The sequence below is a fragment of the Canis lupus genome, chromosome 23 (genome assembly GCF_048164855.1).
Source record: "Canis lupus baileyi chromosome 23, mCanLup2.hap1, whole genome shotgun sequence".
NCBI classification, from domain to species: domain Eukaryota; kingdom Metazoa; phylum Chordata; class Mammalia; order Carnivora; family Canidae; genus Canis; species Canis lupus.
Window position 1 is genome coordinate 41,105,611 of NC_132860.1, and position 26,089 is coordinate 41,131,699.

Here is a 26,089-nt window from a genome sequence, read left to right on the forward strand (position 1 = left end):
GAATAAATAATCTCTAACAACAAAAAAAATATTACAATTATAACAGTCCAGAAAAAAAAAAAAGGAGTACCTTAAGAAGCTCTGATTTTCTGTCACTGGAATTAAACTGATCATCTGGATGCTGTAAAGGATAGCTATGTATCAAGCAGCAGAGTTAAACAATTGGCTTTTATCTTCAGTGAGTATTTTCTGGGCATCTGCAGTATGCTCTTAATTGAGAAAAAAAAAAAAAAAGAATCCTGCTCTAAAAGAAATCTCAGTTCAATGTAGGAAATAGGATAAGCAGACAAGTGAAACATTAAGTACTCAAAGAGAGCTAAGTGTTTTCCAGGTACATAAAAGGGCGCCCTAACCTAGCTTCCAATGACAGCTAAGTTAAGATCCAACATATTAGCTTCTATTACTACATGCATTCCAGGAGTCTGGAAGCACAGGTTGAAAGTAACTGAGTTAATCAAAGCTTCCTAGGCAAAGTTACTTGCCAAAGTGAAGTACCCTGTGAATTCTGAATCCTTCAAATTATGAAGCAAAAACTATAATTGTTTTCTTAGGAAAAGACATGCTTGTATGTTTAGTCTTATTACTTTTTATCTATGCATATTAGATTTGTTAATTAGTTGCCTTTAAAGTGAATGATTGCACTGTACTTCCATTTCTAGATGAAACTGAGAGGTCATTTTTGTCCATACCCAGATGTGGTCAGAAATATACCATCTTGTACTCATTATCCTGTTTTCTCAAACATAACTGGAAACACAGTTCTATTTGTTTATGAGTGTTTTTCCTAATTGAAATTGGATACTGTGCATTTTATTGTCATCATACAAGGTACTACCAAATTTGGAAATAATGTAGTAAACATTTGGAAATGCATATTTGAATAATTAAATCTTTCAAACTTGTTTTATTTTATAAATTCTTTTTTTTTTTACATTTTTCAAACATAAATTCTTAATTGGACTGTTTTTAACATTTCTTATTGAGAGATCTAACTACTATATTTTATGTTACTTGAATTGCCAAGGCTTTAGTTTCTACAAAACAATCTTAATTTCTCAGTTGTGGACTACATTGAAAAATATTTAAGGACAAGGAGAGAGAAGACTCTGTGTAATATTAAACAAACTAAAATCCAAGAAATATATTAACCAATAAAAAATAGTCATTATCACTAGAACATCTAAAAACACACATGCAATCCTCCATCAGAAACATGATTTTTCCTAGGCACTGTATCTAACAAAGTTCAAAGATAGCATGAAATAGTTTGTCATAGACATATTAGTAATACAAAGCTAGATTAAGTCTTTTGTAGAAAATTCTCTCTTATCCCACTGCCATCCTCTGATTCTGCTTTGTTCCCTCATCTACTAGTCAGTAGGGTCAATCAGATGCCCTATAAGCCCTAGACTCATACTTAGGGGTCCCAGAATATATTCCAAGCTAACAATGTGGGAAGTGGATGGCTCCTCTGGCCAGCACAGAATTTCTTTCATAAAATAATGTAGATTGGGACACTAAAATAATGTTGACATGCTGATTTGGGGTGATTCCTGTTGTCTGTATTGACAGAAATCCCCCCCCCAAAAAAAAAACATTTACTTGAGGATCCTGACTGCCCTAAGGAAAGCCCTGCCTCACAGTGAAGCAGCTCACCTTCCAGTGGAAAAGATTATATATGTAAGGAAAAAAATTATTCTACAATATAGTACTTTAACTATGCATCTTTAGGAACCTACACTAAAAAGGAGACCAGCTCTGCCTATTGGAATCAGGAAGGAATTTGTGGATGATGGGGGCATGTCAGCTGAGACTCAAAGATGAGCAGATGTAGACAGGGTTAAAAAAAAGAAAGAACAGAGTAAGAGAGTAGACAAAAGTTAGAGAAGGTTGTGAGAAGGTAATTACAAGAGTATGATGAGATGTCCAGCAAGAGTGAAATGGAAGCTCCTTAGATACATGGTAAGGTTAATAATATGTACTGTTGGGTCACACCACAGAGACTCTCTAGGATGGAGCCAGGAAATCTGTGTTTTGAAGTATTATCTCTAGTTAGTCCAATACCACTCATGGGAACTTTTGGGAAGTAACACAGGATGATGGGGTTTCATGCTACATGAAGAGATCACCTGCTTCTATACAAGTATTCATTATGCTAAGCTCCTTAATGTACTCTATTCATCATACAAGAAATCATGTTATATGTTTGGAAACTAAATTTTTTCAAACACTTTAAATATCCCAATGTTTCACCTATATTTGCTGCTGTGAAAAATAATATTATAACAAAGTTCTTGATTATTTCTGTAAAAATAATTCTTATGAACCAAAACATACAATGATTCATATATAATGTTTTGTTTTTCTGTTTTTTTCTTTCTATTTCTCATCCAATTCTTAAGGCTTAAATAAAAAACATGCTTTCAATGAGCAAAGTTATAAGCAAAACTAAAATTGTGCTCCTAAAGAGAAAACTGTGAAATACTTTGTAAGTGGCAAACATCATACATATATAAACAGAAAAAAAAAAAAAAAAAACATGTTTTATAAATCTAAATATACTGTTGTCAGGGAAGGGGAAAACACCAGAATTATAGCTATTTTCCTAAAACTGATTGAAAAAAAACAAAAAACAAAACAATGTATTTGACAAAGCCATGCCTCAGTCTTACATGCAATCTTGATCCTTAATAGGGTGTTTATGATAGCCAAGACACACACCATCTCAACTACCAAATTGTCCTTATCTCTGAAATAATGTGCTAAAAATGCCCCAAATGCAGTTCTGTTCTTTCATCCTTATTAATGTAAGGCTGAGAAAGAGAAGAATTTTAGTAAGAATTATACTAACATCAGGGTAAAATTTTGAGATGTTTAAATGTGGTTTAACGAATAAATAGTCTAGACTGAGATTTCATAGACAATATGCTAGAGAAGAAAAAGTAAATTACAGATGAAAAAGGAAATACACTTCAAGAAAAATAACCGATTTAAATGACTATTCCCCTCTTTTTATGTAGGCTTTAAGATCATCAAATATTCTACTAAATTACTGAGTTTTAAAAACTGCATCAATAATCAGAGTGCTTGGTGTTTCTTTCTAACACCTTGAGGGTAGGAGTCTATTCTGTGTATTATTTCTAATACTACTTGCCACCACCAGTGGCACAAAGCATGTCCTCAACAACCATATGGCATCACATCATTGTCATTGGAAGAACATATGAAAGGCAAATGCATTTACTTAACTTTTACTCTTCATTCATTCGAACCTCACCATTTGCCTTGCCCCTCTGTTTTCAATGCAATTTATGTTTGGTAACATTTGTTCTGATCACAAAGTTTTCATGTTTTATTTTAACATACATTTAATTGCTATGTAATTCAATTATGCTTATTCTCAAAGATTTCCCTGAATCTTCAGAAAGAGCAATCAATAACAACTTACCTGTTGTGAAGAGAAGTTTTCTAGGATCCTGAGAAAAAGGGAAAAAAAGTGGACTGAAAAATAAAACATTGATAATGCAAAATTTTACAAGGAGTCTGCTGGGTATGTGATCCATTAGACATTTAAGATACTAGTCTCCCAGTGGAAATGAGAAATTCAATCAAGTTTCACGTTTTCATGACACTAGAGGAGATTCTAACAAGCACAAAATCCAGCCCATTAGAGGGGCACATAGGTGACTCAGTCAGTTAAGCAGTTGACTTTGACTCAGATCTCAGGGTCCTAGGACTGAGCCCCATGTTGAGTCCTGCATTTGGGTTCCATACTCAGCAGGGAGTCTGCTTCTCCTTCTCCCTTCTGCCCTTCTCCCTATTCATGTATGCACACTCTTTCAAATAAATAAATAAAATCTTTAAAAAACATCCAACATGGAGAGACTGTCCTTCTGAAAAAGGAAGAGCCCTGGATAAAGAGTCATAAAATGTAGACTTTCATCTTAATGGCTAATTATAAAGCTTTTAATAGTGGCCCAAAGCCCACCTTTTGACTATTTTGAGATTCAATATCTTTGACTATAATGTGGAAATATTAATAATTACTTTGTCCACCATAATTGCCATACTGCACCTACAACATGTCAAGACAGTGAGAATCAGAAGTGATAAAATATGTAGGGAGGGTTGTCACTGTAAATTCAGTTCAAAGATTACTAATTGAATACTTACAATGTTTCAAATACTATGAGTGATGATACTCAAAGAGGACAGGTTCTTATAACTCAGAATTATAAAAATTAATATTGTTAGTGTAATCTGTCCTTTAAACTACATCTTTCATGGCGCAATGGACTTTAGGCAACTCCCTTTCTATCTTCTGGAAAACTGAGATCAATCCCCAGTAGATTTGTGGATTTGTTTTTCATCCTAATGGTGCTTAATATTGCACAATTTTTGAAATTCTTTCCTAGGCCTCCATTGAATCTGGAGTCAGGCCACTCTATATACAAAGAGGGAAGCCATTCATATGAAAAAAATTGAGAAGCCTTGAATAAAGGCCACTTGCCCATGAATATTTTCTCTTCCCATTGGGGCCAGATGACTTCTACCTCTGACATTAGGAACACAGCTCAACAGTAACCTAGAGCAACCTTCTATATAAACAACTCCTGAAAATACAAGGCCAACTGAACAAAGTGGTAATACCAGAAATATGAACATTTAGCTGTGAGAACTCGGAAGATGCAACAAATTATCACCGCCAGGGAATGAGGATGGAATGTGAGAGTAAGAGATAGTTTCACACATGACAGGATGAGGCAGATTCAGCTAGGCCATCAAGAATGTGCCACTCAGCAGCTGCAGGGTGGGTCACTAGAAATCTGCAGAAGACCTAGAGAGAGCACAAAGCAAAGGACAATAGAACATATGGCACAAACCCACCTTTCTCAAAGACAACTCACAGAAGATTGTATCTGTTTTTGCATGCAGTGTGTATGTGTGTGTGTGTGTGTGTGTGTGTATGCATTTTTATCCTCATCTAACGTACTCTCTGGTGACTACCAAGGATTCAAAAATATTAACTAAAATAAAGAAAAGAGGGAGAAAAAAAAAGAAGGAAGGAAGGAAAAAAGCAAGGGGAAATAGAAATTAAAACAATGAGTTACCATTTTTCATCTGTCAGATCGGCAAAAATTAAAGAAAAACAAAAACAATTAACGTACAGATATAAGCATTCTGACAAACTTGGTAGAAATGTGTCAACCAATGAAGCCTTTTTAGAAGCCAATTTGGCAATGTCCAACAAAACTAAAAATGTACATTCCTTTGAAACCAGATACTACTTCTAGGAATCTGCCTAGCCAAAGCATATTTAAAAAAGAAACAATTTATTGGAGTGTGGATTGTAACAGAAACTCAAAAACAACTTAAACATCTATGAATAAGGAAAAGGCTAAAAATAAACTATCACACATTAATATGAAGAGAATGATAGATCTACACTATCAGATACAGCAAGCAATAGTACATGTAATTATGGAAACAAGAAAATTGCTGAGGAATAGGTCTCATAAAATGTCACTCAAAATATAAGAGAACAGAAAGTTGTTAACTGTGGCTACTTTTGGAGGAGATTTCACTTTTAAACTTTATCTGTTTTAAAATATTTGGGGGGGGGCACATACCCTTCATAAAAATGAAAGAAACTTAATAACTAAAAAACCTAAAGTGACTAAAATTACTAGACTGTGAAGCATAAGTATATGCCATTAAAATGATAGAACCATTATAGCTAGTAAATACCTTAGATTTTTACATAAGCAAGAGAGAGAAGCAAAGAAGGAAAGTCGATGGCAGAGGTAGGAAACAAAGAAGCCCATGTGCTGTGGGCAGAAAGGAATAGAGGAATGGTGGTAGGTCATGGGAAAGAGAAAAGGAGACATCTCCAGTTCTGGAATCATTACATTTGAAGAGCTTCCAGTGGCTCGTGAAGGAGCTGGCTTTGTCAGTGGTTCTTAATGCTGGGTACTCACCCCAATTAGCAAGTGAACTTTTAAAAAAGGTATCAATGCCTAATCCCAACCTAGATCAGTTAAATCATATTGGCATTTTTAAGAAAACTCGTGTCTAGTCAAAGAACTTCTCAAAGGCTGCTTGCCATTTTGGTTTTGTGACTTGTTTCTTGGTTTGTTGTTAGTCTTCCCTTCGTTTTCTTCTGGGAAGGAGATGAAGCAGCACATAATCACAGCAGTATTAATCTCGGTAACTTGGGTGATAGGTGGATGAGAGGTCGGAGCCTGGGAAGATGGGGGATAACCTTACAAAGTCACACCAGATTTAGCAGAGCAGGGTGGGGTGACCCAATTCCACAGCCAGCGGTTTGATTTTGATGCAGTGTTGGCGGGAAGCAAAGGCAGACTGAGGACAGGATGAAGTACAGAACCATAGCTAACCAGGGCATTCGGCTCTGGCCCGGCACCCCGCACATACAATTTCATTTCATGGGTGTCTTCCCATGGAGAAAAGCAGCCCTAAGTCAGATATTCCCGGGAACAGAACTCAGCTCAAGGTCACCTGTTTCAAAGATTAAAACAAAACAGAGTACCACTAAAACTCAATAATATTTTTTAAGTCAAATAAACAGGTTATTCAGGATCTTCAAATAGTCAAGCTGCCCTTCCGCCCTTTTTCCCCCAAGCGCAGTATCTCAGTTATTAAAAAATGTGTGCCCTGTAAAGGCACTCTCGGCAGTGTCCCCTGGAGGAGAAGCAGATGACGCTGCTGGGAGGCAGAAGGCAGGCCTGAGTGGCAGCCCTCTGAACACTGCAGAATATAAAAAGTAGACACTGTCGAACTCCCATTTTCAGCAGGAGACACTGTGAAATAGTAATTACCTATATTTTCTATTGAAAAGGAACAAAACTCAACTTGACAACTGCATTTTAAAAGCACTCAAAAGGAGCAGCAAGGTGCAAATTTTCCGTGAAATTCACAGACCTTCATTAGTCAGCTCAAGAGAAGTGAAAGGCAACCGAGAAGACAGAGACCACCCACCTCATCTCGGTATCTTGCTGCATTCAGTTCAGTGAAATCCTCATTGTAGTTCACGGAGAAGTTGAGGGCATTCACCAGATGGGCTGCCACGTGCACACCTACGGAAGCACATGAGGCACAAGTCAGGGGGATTTTAATATATGTTCCACAAAGAGGACTTCTTTCCTCTTCCTAAGTAAACACAGGGTAAAATTTGACAGCTAGGTGAGTGATAAAATATTAAAGCGAGAAGGGAAATTATAAAGACACACACACAAAAATCATTATAGGTATAGTTGAGCATTAGAAATCACAAAACGAAAAAAAAAATTAAATTAGAAAAAAAAGAAATCACAAAACGACGGACAGCTGGGTAGTTCAGTGGTTGAGCATCTGCCTTTCGCTCAGGTCATGATCCTGGGGTCCTGGGATCAAGCCCCACATCGGACTCCCCATGGAAAGCCCGCTTCTCCCTCTGCCTATGTCTCTGCCTCTCTTTCAGTCTCTCGTGAATAAATAAATAAAATCTTAAACAAACAAACAAAAAAGAAATCACGTAACAAAATGGAATTTTCAAAAGCTAGAATAAAACAACAACTGCAAGTCAGAGTTAGGAAACATCAAGTGTCAATGTATGGATAATATGGGCATGTATTTATTTATTTAAGCAGCTCCTGGATATTTGAATTATTCTACATTTTTCACCAACCTCTAGCTCCAAGTCTGCTGTACATCTTGTATACTTCCCTGACACTCAACCTAAAATACAGGCCCACTTTATGGCTTCTAGCCAGTTAAGATTTCTCACAATCCAAAACTTCAAATCATAACATCCTAAACCCCATGGCAAAAGTGCTGGTAATTGTTTCATTGGGATAAAAACCCAGGAAAACAATGATTACCATTTAATAATCTACCTACAGTGGCACAGGGAAACAGAGAGCTCAACCGATTCAGAGCCCACACAAAAGATGGAAGTGTTAGGAAATTATTAGACAGTTAAAGACAAATTCATCTTGGCACGGCTAGGGAGAAGAAGAATTATATCGAGGAGGCTGGACAAGGAAAACGCAAACAAACTTGTGCGTTGATGAAATGCCTTCTCTTCCCAGTCTCTTCTTGTAGGTAAAACGAGGTTCAAATTAACAGTCCATCATAATGTACTGGAAGGAACGACAAGTAACTAATTGGAAATCAGGTTTTCTTGGGACGCCTGGGTGGCTCAGCGGTTGAGCATCTGCCTTTGGCTCAGGGTGTGATGTCCAGGAATTGAGTCCCGCATCAGGCTCTCTACAGGTAGCTTGCTTCTCATCCCTCTTCCTATGTCTCTGCCTCTCTGTGTGTCTCTCATGAATAAATAAATAAAATCTTTAAAAAAAATAAAAGGAAATCAGGTTTTCTTGGTCACACTGTTTGCCTACCAACCCCTCAGGTTAGTTCTCTGTAAAATGATGGAAGTAGGAGACTTACTAAGACAAGTAACCTGAAACTGGTGAGTGACCACTACAGCCTATAACAATAGATGGTGTGTGGCTATTCAACAGAAAATGTGTGTAGAAACTGGAAAACTATGGTTCTCTCCAACCTAGCACAAGAGATGGAGATATACCAAGAGTTCTGAAGGACTCATGAAAACAAATAGAATGCCAACTAACTTAAAAGTTAAAGGATTTTTAAAGCTCTTGCCAGAATCAAATGAGAGGAAGGACAAAGGTCTCATTAAAAAGTGGACAGGAAGTTAGAAATGAGTTAACAAGCAAGGACAGAGTTCCAGGGAAATTGTCAAGAAGCTGTCCAGGTGAGACTCCACTCTGGCACAGGCATAAGACATTATTTAAGCAAAATTGGCTGTGTCCTTTAGCTTTATCAAGTCTGAAATGTGTAAGTTAAAAAAAATCCTTTCATTTTAAATTAAAGGTTGATGCGTTAACAGCATGCTTTGTGGCTTTTCTTTCTGAATTCTCCTGAAAAAAAAAAAAAAAAGCCCTAGATAACAGTTATATGAGATACCCTTAAGGGATATCTGCTCCCTTTATTCACCTCCTTTAAAAGACCTTTTAGGTCAAAAGAAATCGGGGCTTCTAATTTTAGGCAGCAGGGAGAAAGCCAGACCAGGCATTTTGGATAGATGTTCTCATTTAATTCTCACAACAGAACAATGAGGTGGGTAGAAGCATCCCTATTTCACAGGTAAGAAAACGAAAGCCAGAAAGGGCAACCCAGTTGAGGTCAGGCAATTAGTGAGAGACAGAATGCAAACCGTCTGGAATACGTGTTCATTCATGGCAAGACTACGGGATCTCAGTCTTTTGGTTGTTCTCCAATTGAACCAGAATATTTGAACACAGCTACAGTTTAGAACAAATCGAGTTATAAATGTGTCAACATTCCCTGACCCTCCTGCTTTTCTGATCTTTCACTCCCTGTGTTCTAACCCAGCCCTGACCCTTGCTACACCCTTAATCCTCATCTCATCCTGGACTTTTACTCCATCCCCAGCCTCTTGAGTTGTATGGAGTCCTAATCCCACCCCTGAGCCTCTCCCCATCTCTTGCCTCCAGAGGTGGGAACCATGAATAAGATGTCCAGGGATAAAACAGTGCAGATGCCTGTTTCAACAGTACTTGGCAACTTTGTAAAAGTCAAAAGCTGAATGGCCTCTTGAAGGCAGCTGCATCAAAACATGTCTGATTCAAAACAGCCATGCATACCTATCCAGATCAATTGTCCCTGGTGTCAAAACAGCTCTGTCCAGCGGGACAATGTTAGGTGCTATGCCACTGAGATAATTAACCCCTGAGATCATAAATCACAATAACTAATTCTGTCCTAAAAACTTCACCTGAGTGACCACTCAGGTCTCATTTTAGTCTTAAAATCATGAGGCAGGTGCTACTGTCAATCCATCTTATAAAAGAAACAACAACAAATCAAAAACCAGAGAGCTTATGTAACAAATCAAAAACCAGAGAGCTTATGTAACATAAAGTAGAAGGGCAGTTGGAGATAGATCCAGCATAACTCCATCTCCAAAGTCCATGTACTTAATTAATACGTTTATCACTTTCTGTTCTAAAATTTGAAAAATACCACATAAATGTTCAGGATAAAAATTTACTTTAAAAAGACTTTTAAAAAGCAAAAGATTATCACTTGATATTTTAACTTGGAAGTGAACAGGATAAATTTCCACAACATTTGACATTTAATACCAAGTATTAATATCAAAGAAACATTTATCAAATATAATTTTAAATGGAATCACATTCTATGAATGGACATTTTGCATTCTGACATATGCATTTAAACTATCATATCTGTACTTTTAAACCTTCAAAACTTTTATCCTATTTCTTTTAGTCTTTCTAAATGAAACTATTTACTTTTAGGAAATAATTATTAACAACTTGAGGGCCAACTCTCATATATTATAATGTGAAAAGTACATATATAATGTGTAAGACACACTTATTTTTTGTAGCGCCAATAGGCAATTCTCTTTCAACACATGGAGAAAATTAAGGTATGTAATGAGAAAATCACAAGTTGGTGATAGTAAATAACTTACAGAAAAACAAAAATACTATTCATAAAATGTGTTCTTCTAACATAATATTTTATTATCTTTTGGTTTTCTCACCTGAAAAAATACAGATAGTGACACCACAGGTTATGTGGAATGTTCTGCTTTTATCCAACAATCTTCTGGTTCTCCTGCTTGGAACCTAAATAAAATCCAGTATGGTGAAAATGATGCAGCAAATAAGATATATGTACAAAGTTTTTCACTATAGCACTGTTTATGGTATCAAAGTTTTAAAAATATGGCAGAGGCCTAGAAATTATAGTTGGTGAGATGAATTATGATATATATCTAGTCAGTGGAACACCCAAACCATTACAGAGAATTTGAGAAGGTTTATTATTGACATAGAAAGACGCATCAGATATATGCCTAGGTAAAAGAGTTAGAACATATAAACTATACTATATAATCCTATAATGTTTAAAATTAATGGCATTCTATGCAAATCTGAAGGCACTTACCCCAAACTGTAATCCATGGCTGTTATAGCACAGTAATATTAGGAGAAAATTTCACTGATTACTTTAAATATTTCATATTTTACATATGTTCTGAGCTGTACAATATATATGATTTCCCTTTGTAGTAAAAAAATAAGAAGATTTCTTAAATGAAGCAATTCCATCTAAGGTTTTAAATGCCTTCTTGATCTTATAAAAAAATAAAATGTCAAGCATCTTAGAATACCTATGTTTCACATCAGGGGACCGTTTTTTTAAGACTTATTTAAATACTGCGACTTAGGTGGGCACTTTTCATTTCCTGCCGTTTATCTTCTCTTTCTTCACACCAAGCCAATATCTAGCCATAGGCATCAAAACCTAGCATTTTACAATGGTAGGCAACCTAGAGAAAGAGTTATTTCCACAAATTACTGCATTAAAAGTAAAGAGCTTCTAAATATAATTATGTGAAAAGGTTGAGAAGTTTCACTGCAGCAAATCTGCTCATATGAACCTCACAGAACATTAAAGTGACCTCATATTAACAACTTCTTTTAAAATATCAGTATTGATCCAGCAGCACCTTACTATTTCAACAAAGAAAAGAAACACACATACACACATGCACAGCAGGATAACCAAAGACAAAACACAATTTCAGTTGAGTTTTAATTTCCAAAGTGCTTTTGTGTTTTCTTACAACCTTCATTTTACAACGTGTCACACAACATCACATCTTAATCAAGACATCTCCTCCAAGACTCTTATGTAGCTTAAAACATGTATGTGTTTGGAAAAGAAGTAAATCACAACCCTTACCAGCAGCCACCCTATATATTGTTCAAAGTCCACGGGTCTCTAGCTTCCAGTTTGCTCACCTGGACTTAACTAAATGAAAACACAGAATCTCAATGAGGCGTAGTAGTATAGTGGAAAAATCTCAGGACTAGGACTGATCTTAGCTCTGCCATTTCACTAGTCTCATGATGCTGGTCAAGTTACTTAACTTCTGTGCCTCAGGGCCTTCATCTGTAAGATCTACAGAATCACTGTGAGGATTCAGTTACACCCGCAGAATGTTTAGCAAAGTGCCCGATGTCACTATTAATAACCATTTCTATTATCCTTTATCTAGCACTGCAGAATAGCTCACTGATCATCTTGACAGGTGACGTGGTCTTTACTATCATCTGGTAGATGGCAGCAGATGATAGAATTCAGTCTGGTAGAAGGTCAGACCATGAAAACTAAGTAGTACTAACTTGCCACTGTTAGACTTGATTTTTATCTTGGAATCTGTGACTTGGGTTCTTTGTTCTTACCTTCTGGGATCCTCGAAGGTAAGCCAGGAGTGTCCGGCACATGGGTAAAAGGATAAGGCTGCAGTTGAGATTAAGAACAGATGCGGAGGCTCTGCTTAGACACAATCCTAGCTGAACAAATAAGGCAAGAGTCAAAACACAGTCAAGGCAAAAGCAGACTATGAACTTGCCACAGACCTCACCCTGCTTCTCCTTTAAGGATCATGGCAAAATGCCAACTCCTTCAAGAATCTTGAACAACCGTCTACTTTCCTCTCACCAAAAACCCCCGAAAAGAAACTGGTCTCTTTCTGCTCTGCACCTCCATAAAACTTAGTCTCCCCTCATTTCTACTAGTGTTATAAACACCTGAATACATTTTTCTGGGGTGAAGTCAATTTCTTGTTCTGCACCCACTGTACTATGAAGATCCCTCCAGAGCCTTGGTATATTATGCACCTCCACCCGGGTGCAGTTGAACCCTTTTTTCACGATAAGGTACCAAAAATTTCAAACAAAGTTTTTTCATTTGTGTTCTCTCTAGAACATTCTGATCCTACAACCCCCTTCCAACCCACTGTCTGCCCACCTTTCAGCTCTTCACCTTACTGCTTCTACCATCTTTCAGGTTTTACCTCAAGCACTACACCTCTAGAGTCCTTCTGTGACCCAAAATTAGGAGGGGTCCAGATCAGCTGTGCCCCATACAAAGACAATCATCACCACGTTATGCAAAAAAAATTATTTTCAAAGAATCAGTACCTTTGGTGTTGAGGTCATACTTTCTGGCAACTAATTTTAAATCAAACTCCTGCTAAGTTGTCATCTGCTATTGTCTAGTACTATCTACATTCCTCATATAGTGTATCATGTGAAAACAAGAGATGGGGATATATATATATATATATATATATATATATATATATATATATACTCTTGTCCTAAAATAAACATAAAAGTACTTTATTTTAAAGATATTGACTAACAAATATGTGTAAGTCAGATGCTTTTCTTATCTTAAAATTATTCATGCTCCTGTGATTTTCAACTTAATGGTTGGCAAAATAGCAACTCTGTTACAAAATGTTTGCTGTCAGCACATAAAATATTGTTCCTGAAGGGGAGACAGGATAATAAGTCATGTCAGGAAAGCAATAATTTCCATTGACTTATATAAAAAGTAATTAATATTTCCAGTTAGGCCATTTCTACACCATGAGTTAGAACACCTTAGGGATATATTGCAATAAATATAGCAGTAAGTAGACAAATAGAAATAATTCCCTCTAGACTATCTTTAAAAAATCTTAAATATCTCACCTCACTCAACAAAGTTATTATCATTTCATAGTGATGGGGTTTTGTTATTTAGGCCTCCAGAGAAATAGAATAATTGTTATCTCTTTGATCTGGCATCTGCACATGATAAAATTTTAGCTCGAGGGCTTTTAGATGATAATTTTATCTGCAATTTTAATGTACCAGGACAATAATTCATTTAAAATTTATCAGCTAAAATCTATCATTTACGCATAGGACTTCAGAGATACAAATAAATGATCCAAGTTTCCTTTGTAGTGTAGTGATTTAAAGAAAATTCTTAGATTCTTCATTTTCTAGCCATTTATTGCGTGTCTGGAAGTGTTTTATTGTTGTGCTTACATTAAATCACATAGTAATTTAACTCAAAGTGGCTTTAAGTGTCCCCTTAGGATAGATGGAATTTATCTTGGCATTCTACTTCTTCCTTAACAATGCTGTAAAATCTATCTGGAAATTTTACCAAGGACTCATTTCCTTCTGTATGTTTGTTCCTGAATATACTTTGTTCTTTAAACTGAGATGAAAACTTCTTTTTATTGGGTTATCAGAGTACAAAACTCCCTGGTTCCTAAGCAATGGAGAGAGTGAGGAACATGGAGACAGGTCCCAGTCAAGGGGCACAATCACTGGATATGATCTACTTACCATGTGGGTGATATCCTACAGCCAAGAGCATTTGTTTTCTTTAGTCCCTATCAATACATGACCACTGTAAGAATCAGCTACCTCAAATGTTCACTAAAAAGAAATGACCACCCCAAGTTATGTGGCCAGGCCCACTCTGTGTGAATGACTCCTGTTTCCTTTCCTAGAGAACTTAACCGCTACTCTACTTTTCTAACTTCAATCAAGTTTTTTGTCACTAGATGGCAGTGTTACGTTCACGTTTCAAATAATACCTGTCAAGGTCTCTAGAACGCAATTAACTGAGAATTCCACATGTAATTTTAAAACTGTATATTTTAGATGAGTATGTACAAATAAAACATAGCCTACTCCTTTTTATGGACTGGATATCTGTTCCCCCCAAATTCATATAATGAAATCTAATATAAAAAAAAAGAAGAAGAAAGAAAGAAAAGGAAGGAAGGGAGGAAGGGAAGGAGGGAGGGGAGGGAGGGGAGGGAGGGGTCTAATATCATAGTATTTGGGAGCTTTGGGGAGGTAATTAGGTTCAGATAAGATCAGGAGGATAGGGTTCCCATTGTGGGATTAGTGCTCTTGTAAGAGGAGGAAGAGACCACAGCTCTCCATAGACTCCATGTCAGGACACAGCAAAAAAGGGGCCCTCTGCAAACCAGGAAAAGGGCTCTCAAGGGCTCTCATCAGACACCAAATCTGCTGGCACATTGATCTTAGACCTCCCAGCCTCCAGACTGAAATAAATGTTCTCTAAGACACCTGGTCTATAGTATTTTATTAGAGCAGACTGAACAAATGCAATCCTAAAGAAAATCATAAGACACATGCCATTTGAAGCAAGTTATAAAAGAATGTAACACCTGGGTATACCAAGGGCATGGTTATTTTCCTAAAATCTCAAGCACCTGGTTTCCTATCTTAAATCTGCTATTTAATAACTATTCATCTTGAGCTAGTTAACTGTCCTTGTCTGTAAAATTAAGAAGTAGAAATGGTCTTATCTATAAAATTAATATATGTTATGATACAAGAATCCTAGTTTTTAGAACTTTTGAGAAAAATAAAATCAGTCTAAAATATGCAAACACAATATAAAATTAATTTATTGCTTGGGGTCACTGTATCACATCCCTTCTCTGAATTTTCTATTCTGCATTTCTACAGTAAGTGCTCCACGTACATTATTCATTCAATACCTATTTATTGTGATATGCACATATCCCAAGATGGCGGGAGTTCAATTTTGAACTAGAAACAGAGAATGCCTATTCCTTAGGATATTTATATTCTAGTAGGGGAAACAGATACTAATCAAATAACTATATAATCAAATGTAAATTCTAACAATGATCAATGTGAGAAATACAGAGAATGAGCATGTGTAACAGGAAATGAGAGCTAAATGAGAAGGTCAGGAAGGCTTCCCAGCTTAAGTGAAAAGTGAACTGAGATTGTCAGGGTGAGAGTACAAGTCATTCAAAAAAATGAAAAAGACATCCACACCACACCACCACATGAAAAAAAACAGCATGAGGAATGATGGCAGCAAATGGGAGTACGGTGTATATACAATAATTTAATAGTAGGTCAGTGTGGTGGGATTGGAAATGGAGAGTGATTACAAAATAAAACTGAGAAAAGGGGAAGATATGGTAGATTGTGTAGGTCACATTAAGAATGCATGTCTTCATCCTAAAATCAGCACAGAACAAATGTGTTTTAAGCAAGAAGGTGGTATAAAGAGTTAGTATTTGCTAATGATTACTCTGAATCAAGTATGGAGAACAAATTGGAAGAAAGTAACTTGGACCACTACATTACTTTGTGTAGTTAATCATCACAAAAATGTTGTTTGAGACAAGGATTGCATTTTATGGCAATTAGGACTGAGTCGTACATAAAGGATCCAGTTTTGATGAAATACTGTACTAATCAGTAAATTTGTTTAGCTAAATAATTTACTAAAATATGTACCTCTAAGATTGGAGAACTAAAATGGTCTATCCCACATCCCACCATCCACCCACAGTCTAACCCCTTCTATGACTGCCCTAACCAAAGGTGATCCATCTTCTGTTGATTTTTTCCAGAGTTAACAGCCTGTTCTATTGTCAAAAACTTCTATTTTGCTTTCTTATACTTGCATAAAGTCTGTGTCTTTGTAACTTCCACCCACCAGGCAGTTCTAGATAATAATATTCCTAAACTGAAGATAAAAGAGGAAGGATTTCCTAGTCCAATTATGTTTTCTTCATGCTACACACAATCAGTTGCCTCTGAAATTCTTTTTTCTTTAAGATTTTATTTCTTGATTTGAGACAGAGAGAGAGAGCAGTGGGGAAGGGCAGAGAGAGAGAGAAGCAGACTCCCTGCTGAGCAGGAAGCTCAGCGTGGGGTTGGATCCCAGGGCTCATGACCTAAGCTGAAGGCAGATGCTCAACCCAGAGCCACCCAGGTGCCCCACCCCTGAAATTCTTGTAATTTTAAGGCTCCCTCTCATCTCTGTGACTCTTCCCAATTCACCAGAATTCAGTGCATCTTCAAAATGGATGAACAGTAGCAGGCAGTACTAAAGAGCATCATCTCCCTCACAAAGTCCATGATCTCTACTAATTCTAAGACTGTGCTATTTCACAGGACAACTATGCTACATCATGGCTTATCTTAAGTTTACAACAGAGATTTTCTCACATGAGCTGCTACCAAGAAATGACCCCTATCCTACAGTGGAAAAAAGACAATGAAAGTGAGAGAGAGCAGGTACATAAATGCAAGAATGAATTGGCTTGGGCCTATTCTATCATGTTGGGTATAAATCATATATTCTGACATTTTTCCTTCTCAATTTTGCTTTAGCTTAAAAGTTTACATTCGTGTTGTCCACATCTTCACCAGTTTTTGACAATGTTATTAAAATGCAACAAAATCCTATTGAAATAGTTGACTTGCAAACTACCTTTTCCCATAAATTAACTTTCAAATGAACATTTTGCTCTTAAATGGGAATTTTCTCAATGATTTTGAGGAAATATGACATTCTACATGTAAATATTTATGCAACGCTATTGTTCAAAGGGATCTGAAAAACCCAGAGAAGTACTAATAGTAAGTTTTAATAACTGGTCATTTTTTTTGTAGCTACTTCCTAGTGAATCGACAGTTAGTCAACTACTTCCAGGAAAAAAATTCAAATTACCATAGAGGTTTATAGAAAATTATTTTATATTCTGACTTGGTATTTTGTGTTGGTCTAAAATTATGTAAATTTATACTCATTAAGGTCAGTTTTATTCTTTTTAATCAAACCAAAAGAAGTCTACACAAGACCTAATTCTTACACGTCTTTTTAAGATTTTATTTATTTATTCATGAGAGACAGAAAGAGAGACAGAGACACAGACAGAGGGAGAAGCAGACTCCCCGTGGGGTGCCCAATGCAGGACTTGATCCCAGGACCCTGGGATCACAACCTGAGCCAAAGGCAGACTCTCAACCTCCGAGCCACCCAGGCGCCCTCTTACATGCTTTATAATCACTGAATTGTAGCTCTTCCAGGGGGTTTTACACATCATCCAGTTCAACTTTTTTGTTGTTGTTGTTTTGTTTTTTGGTTTTTTTTTTTTTTTTTTTTGCTACTACTCACACTGCTGCTTTGTAAGGGTAACACCACGGACTAGAACCCCGGCCCGCCTCCAGGCTGACATTTCCTTTTTTTTTTTTTTTTAAGATTTTTACTGATTTATTCATTCATGAGAGACACAGGGGGAGAGAGAGAGAGAGAGAGAGAGAGGCAGAGACAGGCAGAGGGAGAAGCAGGCTCCATGCAGGGAGCCTGATATGGGACTTGATCCCGGATCTCCAGGATCAGGCCCTGGGCTGAAGGCGGTGCTAAACCACTGAGCCACTCGGGCTGCCCTATCTGACATTTCCTAAAACACATCCATCACTCCCCAGAACAGAGATATGAATCCAGACATCTTGCCTAGTGCACTTTCCAAATCATAATACGTCCTTACTCTTTCAATTGTTTATCCTTTATCCCACCAGTAGGTTTCCCTGCCATTTTGTGTAACTCTTTACAGAAAATGTGCCTATTCTGACTGCACAATTAAATCACTTGAAAGACTATTTAAAAATAAACACATCTCTGTTATACTTCCTGAAACTTTGATTCCTTAGATCTGGAGAAGGGCCCCAAGAGGTACATCCAGACTTGGATGCACTTCAAAGTCAAACAAACCTGAGTTTAAAGCACCTTTATGAGCTGTGTGGCCTTACGTATTTTCTTACCGTGTCTCATTTTCCTAATCTATAAAATAAAAAAATATATCAATCTCAACAGATTATTGCAAGTATTAAATACAGTACTTAGTGCTGTGCCCAGAATCTAGTAAGAAGTCAGCAGAAGCTATTACAATCTTGGTCTCTGGCCATCCACAACCTGCTCTGGTTTAAGAATGTAAATGTTCATAAGGCATGCCTTCCTGCAACTAACTTTTTCCTAGCTTGTCTATCCAACCCAGCTCTGAAGAATAAATGATTCTAGTTGCTGCTATGGGAGCTGAGCCTTATTTCACTTGACTGTATCTAAAGATTTCAAGGAAAGTTCTAAGCAATTAGTGGGTGTTCAATAAATATATGGTGGATGAATGAGTAAGCCTATGAGATGATCCTTCAATGTCCTTATTTTGGCAATTAAGAAAAAAAGAATCAAGACCAAAAGTGATCACCCAAGAAATCTAGCTTATCTCTAGGGTTAGAACACAGACCTGCTCTTTACATCACACCATACTGCCCAAGAATAGCAACTCTGCCTCCACTTCCCCAACTTCCACAGTTCTTGAAACTAGGATTTACTCTATGGAATTGCACAACACTCAATCTGAAGAAAATCTTCAGGGCTGCCGTACCTCTTTGATGAGATAGTATAAGGGCATCTAGTCCAACCCTCTTTTTGTACCAACTTATATTGAAAGTCTGTAAATAAGCCAAATTGATGATGCCATAGGGCCAATTTAGCCATCCTTTTATATTTAATGCAGGTTCTGATCCATTACCCAGATTAGCTCTTCCACGTCTTTACTACATATCCCCATTCCCTATCCATAGCTCACAGTGGTGCCATTCCTTCTATTCATGATGTCATGCCACCTCTTCCATCCTCTGTATTACCTTTATAGTACTTTACACATTTTATTGTAATATTTTACCTTTTCATCTCCTTGTTTCCCCCCAAAAGCTAGTAGGTAGCAGCACTATTAAGTGGCAATGCCCAAACTGCCTCTTATTGTTGGGGACCTCAAAATGTATCTCATTAATAATGGAAATTATTTTTGAAAAAAAAAATGCTCCTTGTGAAAAACATACTTTTAGCACTGAAAGCGAAAGAAAAGTAGACGTGAGACAAAAACATGCAAAAAGAGACAACCCCATAGAGTAGTCTATACAATTTTCCAAAGCAATGGCAAGCACTTTCAATTGTCTTCATAATAACCAAAAGGGTCCATGGCAGAAAATCAGAACAATTTATTTTTCCTATACTTATAAACCAAACTCATGGTCCTAACTTAAATTTCAGTGTGTACCATTAATATTTTATATAGGGATATGAACTTAGAATATGATAGTCATTTCATACAGGCAAGATTGCACTTAATGATTTTTAAAAAATTGACATTTCAATGAAAAGTTGCTTCAAAAAGTTGATTACCTAACTATTTTGATAAGGTGTCATATGAAAACAATAATGAATAACATGCCATGAGCTATCAGAAAGCACTTAATAATAACTGGAGTAATTATTTCTTTAAAAAATTCCAAAATAAGCTACCAATTCAGTGGTCTTGGGGTACGTCCAAAAGCTCATGAATGTCTCTTCATTCCATTATGAACTGGTATGTAACTCTTGCCAAATGATCCTAGCTGGTTTCTGTCAACTAACTGCCCTGGAGACTTTTAACTATGATGTAAGTTTTGACTCAAATTGACCTCTCTTCCAATCTATAAACCTCTTTTTATTTTTTTTAACACTGTCTCTAAATAAGCTATCAATTTGAAAGAAAGAGGGGAGAGGGAATTTTGTTTCCATATAATTAAAGGGACCACTGAGAGAATAGAATCCATCCAGATTTCATATCCAGATTGCCTTTTGCTTAACTCAAATCTTTCCTTTTATACGTCATCATCCATCATTTTACCCTTTCTAAGAAGTAAACTTTCTTCCATTTTCTTTTTTTTTTTTTTTTTTTTAAGATTTTATTTATTCATGATAGTCACAGAGAGAGAGAGAGAGAGAGAGAGTCAGAGACACAGGCAGAGGGAGAAGCAGGCTCCATGCACCGGGAGCCCGATGTGGGATTCGATCCCGGGTCTCCAGGATCGCGCCCTGGGCCAAAGGCAGGCGCCAAACCGCTGCGCCACCCAGGGATCCCCCCATTTTCAATAGGAATGTAGTCTTTCCTACAAGTCGGAAAGAAAGAAATGTAGCTCTTAGAGAAAAAGAAAGCAAGATTGTAACATGGTTATTTCTGTCCAGATTTTGCTACCTTGTCTTTCCTGTACCAGAAGAGCACAGAGAGAAGGGATTCACTTCTAGACTATGAGTCAGTCTGCAAAAGTCAAAGTTCAACATAAGTGGGATCCAGAATTTCATTGAACACATTTGTGAGTTTCTACAGGCAATGCTATCTACTGACCAGGTCACCAGATTAAAAGGTATGGCATTTTTATCACAGTTAATATCTGTGACCTCTACCAAGGTCATTGTCTCCAAAATCTAGAATTGGAGAACTTAACAATAGTAAAATCTTGCTCCATTTTCTCTCAGGGAACTGTTCTAAAAGGTAAAAACACATCAAATGAAAATGGCTTGACCTCTTTAGCTGACAAAATGGGTTTTTTTTTAATTCCCCTCTAACATTCCTGCAGATATTCGTGCTCTTTTCATCTACTCCTAGCTATAGCACAAGAATGGGGGTCTCAAGAATTGCAGTGCTTTTGCTTTTAAGTCATTGTTACAGTTCCTCCTCCTACAGAAACTAGCCATGCACAGGGAAAGGCACCAAGGATATGTATTCTGCAGAGCATGGTTGGCTAGAAAGCTGAGACAGGTCCTGTTTCTCTTCCGTCACAGGTCCAGCACATCTGATCACAATTACTGAATATTTATTTAGTCATGTCTCAGCTACTCTTCATCAGGAACAATCATTCCAAAACCTTGCATCATTCTTCCTCATCTTTAAACCATTTTTAATTTCTCAACATTCCTCCCTAAAACTTAAAAGCCAAAACAGATCTACTAGTGGCCTGAACACATGGAATAATTTTTGAAAGAAAACAATAGTTATAGCAATGGTACCCCCTTACTTGGTTAGAATCTTAATCAGACTATCCATAATAGCCTATATTAAAATTCATATAATACAGAATATTCAATATTAAGATTTTTCTTTCATGACTGTCTAGTATACCCTTCTTAAACATACCTATTTTACTCCTCCTGAATTCAGTCCTATTTGTTAATAACTCTTCTTAACTGAATCTATAAAACTGTCTTTAAATTCTTTGTCCTCAAAATATTAGCAATCTTAGCTAATTCAGCATGTCTTTTAAACATGATTTTCAACCCTGAATCCAGCTGAATTTCTTCTAGTATTTCTTTGCAGAAAAAAAAAAAACTGTTTCCAAGAAGATATTAATTCTAAGAAAACGAACTCTGGGTGTATCAAAATGACCAAAATGGCTGAGAGAGTAGGTATTTAGTAAAATGGACTGAATAAATGGATTACTTCATACAGACTATTTACCTAAACTTCCTGATGTATACATATTTAAACATTAGACTCTTCTAGGAAATTCTTCAGAGTTTAATTGGTCAACACACAGTGGCCCACACTAGTTCATCTCCTGGTAGAATAATACATTACATCAAATGTAAGAGGATAAATGGTATAAGAGAGGAAATATAAATCAGAAATAATCTTTTCTCCAAAAAAAAATAACACTTGATTGCCCCAAAATATCTCACTTTGGAATTTCTTAAAAAAATAAAGTAGCATACAGAAATACTTGTCTAAGTGTACATATAAATTTCTACAAGGATACTCACTGCAGTATGGCATGTGATATAAAAACAAAGAATAGAACTAAAATGGTAACAGTAGAGAAATGTAAAACAAATTATCTACACATTATGGGATTTACTTAGCCATTGAAAATAAGTTAAATTTGTATAATGGAAACGAATTAATAATATGCAGGTGCAAAGTGTGTATCTGTATATAACATAGATTACATAGGATTAAAGGGAAGTTTCTAATTTTTTCATTGTGAACACAGTATTCAATGTATGGAAGCATGTATTTCTTTTAAAATGTAACGTATCTTAACAATTAAGAACCAAGAACTTAATTAAATTGATAGATCACAACACAAATTCACAATAAACAAAACTGAGTTAATATACTTTGAAATTCTAATAACATATCCAAAAGACATAATTATAAAAATAGAGGGAATATTCTACACAATCATTTTTTCACTGCATTTTCTGGGTTAACAAAAGCCAACCAGATTTCCAAAATTTTAGAAGTGTTTGAGATAGGTGTGTTAAATAAGTATGTTTAATAATGCATGGTTAACAATTTGTGATAATAGAAATAAACCTAATATGATATTTAATGCTGTGTGTTAAATAGAGAATATCTATTCTGAATGATCTTTTTTTTTAAAAAAAGAAAAAACCTATATTTAAGAAATACACCAAAATGTTAACAGTGGTTATGTCCAGTGGGTCCCAAGATACAAACGATTTTTTTTTTTTGCATCTCCTCTCATTTTCTATAATAAATATGAAAAAGATGTAATAAATTTGAAAGTCACAAGAAAGATTGTTTTCTAAAGAAAATGGAGTGGAAAAAAATCTTAAAAATGCAATTTGAGGAGTAATATTCCCTTTAAATGGTGATAATGTGAAGGGCAATTTTCCTTTTATTTCAACTTTTGTACATTTTCCATTTTTTCCCTTAATTGTATGCTATATTTACTTCACACTGAAAAATGCATGACAAAAAATTATCTTGCAAATTTTTCATGGCTTACAGTGATGGATGCCAGAAGAAGGACATTAAGCTACTGGCCTCTTTTTTTTTTTTTTTTACAGCCTTTGATTAAATAAGAAGATATTTACTTAAAGTTCAGGATCAATAGGACAGGATAAGATAGGACAGGACAAGACAGTAAAGGACAGAATAGGACAGAACAGGACAGGGTGGGACAGGACAGTGCAGAATGGGAGAGACTAGGACAGGATAGGAAAGGACAGGACAACACAGAATATAGGACAGGACAGGACGAGACAGGGTGGGACAGCATGGGGACCAGTACAGGATGGCACAGAATAGACCAGGATGGGAAGGACAGAACAGGACAGGGTGGGACATGACAGGGCAGGATGGGAGAGACTAGGACAGGATAGGAAAGGACAGGACAATACAGAATAGGACAGGAAAGGACAGCACAGAGACCCGGATAGGACAGCGCAGAATAGAACAGGACGGGAAGGACAGAACAGGACAGGAACAGGAAAGAGGGCAAATTATAATGAGTGACATTATAGCTGGCAAGGAAGAAGGGGTTCCAGGTAATGTACAGAACAACTACCAGGGTAATGGGAGGGCATGAAAGACAGTTACCGATTATTTGACACTACTACACCTTACGTGCTGCCCAAACCTTAAATATCGTCCAAACCATGGGTCCCTTGTGACAGATACCATAACACATTTCTTCCAGTTTTGTTAACATATGTGCTTTTAAGATATTTACCAAACAGTTCCTGGGAGAAAATAAAGTATTTCTATATATATTAAAATATTGATAAAGAAAGTGCTCATACGCTACCATGTACAAAAATAAAAAATAAAACAAAACAAAAATAACCCTCCGGTCACACTCCATCCCACAGCCTTCCTCACCTTGCTTGGTCTCTGGGTCCATACAACTATTATACTTTGTGGCTCATAAAGTTAGGGTGATTCCTTGCTGTGATGCTACTTTATCTTTTCTATAATCCACTCCACTCTACTCACTGACCCTTTTAATGTTTTATATTTATTCCATTTCCTATATTTCTTTTTTTTAAGGTTTATTTATTTATTTTAGAGAGAGGGAAAGAGGGAGCATGCACGCGTGGTGGAGGAGGACAAAGGGAGATGGAGAGAGAAACTTTAGCAGACATTGCACAGAGCAGGGAACCCAACGCAGGGCTTGATCTCATGACTCTGATATCACGACCTGAACAGAAACCAAGAATCGACACTTACCCGGCTGCACCACCCAGGTGCCCCCAATTCCTATATTTCTAAGCCTGATGTTAGATGTGTTATTACTGTTGTTTTTACTGTAACCATTTATATGACTGTTCTTTGTTTAAATGGTTAATACTATGTACAATACATAAGAAAAAAGCCATGGAAATACTGAATTCAAATAATACTTAGAATACTTGCTGCATTCTTCCCTTTAGTTATCCAATAACCTTGAGAAGTCTCACCGAAAACCAGTTAATACAACTGAATTTTTAGAATTGTTCCATGCCTGATATCATCTCTAACTTCATCTTAATTTCACTAAAAACCATTATAACTAGATAGAAACATCCTACCAAAATATGTAATTTGGTTACAATATGAACTGATAAGTTGTCCCCCAGTGATTGGGCAGAGTCTCTAAATCATAAAACCAGGAAACTACTGTATAATATTAACACTCTACAAGAATGCTTTATGTTCATCATGATGTTATCCAAAGTAGTAGCAAATTAGATAAAAGTTTAAGGGTCCATTTCCGGGACAATGGATAGATAAGTAAAATCCGGCAGATGCAAACTAGGGAATACTGTAAAACCCCGAAGAACTACACAGTCACAGGATAGACTTTGAAAACATAATACCAGATGGAAAAAAGCAAAAAACAGAATGAGTCTATGCATAATCTATTTTGGTGAATTCAAAGAAAAATGCACATAAACTATCAATAGAAGGATACACGTCAGCATGTTAAAAAGGTTGCTACTGTCAGGAGGAAAAAGGAACTGGAGAATTGGGAGAATGAAGAGTGATTAAACAATGAATAAGTTAATGAATGATGAAGAAAGCAAAAGACCCACGAAGACAGTGTGTTATGAACGAAGGTAACATGTTTAAACACTCTATACCTGACATTCAAACATAGCTTTTTAAATCTTTTGTTTTTACAGAGAGCATTCACTGCTAATGTCCTTTAAAAGTCGTTCTCTTCGTGTGTACCTCAATCTGTGGCTGGTTTGACAGAAAGCTTTAAAAAGGCCCAAAAAATTGGAGATAAAATTTGAAAACCATTACCAGTTAAAAAGCAATTAATTATGAGCTTCAATAGTTTTGAAATTATAATTAAGAAAACATTACTGCCACTTACAAAATAGCTATTTAAATAATTCAGTATGTATACACTGTATGACATTAGGAGTTAATCTCTCGTAGTTGTTGGAAATGTTGTCATTAGCAGCCGTTTACAAATAGATTTCAACATCAAAAAATTCCTAACTTCAGAAATGTCACCTGAAAGAAAGGACTCTAGCTAGCATTGTCTACTACAACTTGCCATTAGCAAGAAAGGAAGTCATACTTTTTGAAGGTCTCACGCTCATTTCTTCCTCATCTTACTCAATCCTCTCCTCAAAATAAAACAAAATGCTATAAGAAATATTAGGTTAGACTATGCAAAGCTATCATTTTTTTAAATCAGAATATTTTAATACTGGAATTTTTATGGAGTTT

The 26,089-nt window shown here is 36.3% G+C and overlaps 1 protein-coding gene across 6 annotated transcripts in view; it reads right to left on the reverse strand.

Moving 5' to 3' along the window:
* The window catches only part of NOX4 (NADPH oxidase 4), a 179,672-nt gene that overhangs the window by 128,701 nt on the left and 24,882 nt on the right, over positions 1-26,089 (reverse strand). For 4 of the 6 annotated variants that reach the window (XM_072794979.1, XM_072794975.1, XM_072794974.1 and 1 more), the window contains 4 exons: positions 12,330-12,440; positions 10,619-10,703; positions 7,000-7,097; positions 3,449-3,476 (listed from right to left, as the gene is read on the reverse strand). In XM_072794979.1, coding sequence (XP_072651080.1) covers positions 3,449-3,476; positions 7,000-7,097; positions 10,619-10,703; positions 12,330-12,371 — 253 coding nt within the window. In that variant the 5' untranslated portion in view covers positions 12,372-12,440. The remainder of the gene's footprint in view (positions 1-3,448; positions 3,477-6,999; positions 7,098-10,618; positions 10,704-12,329; positions 12,441-26,089) is intronic. The other 2 variants (XM_072794978.1, XM_072794977.1) reach the window with 2 other exon arrangements.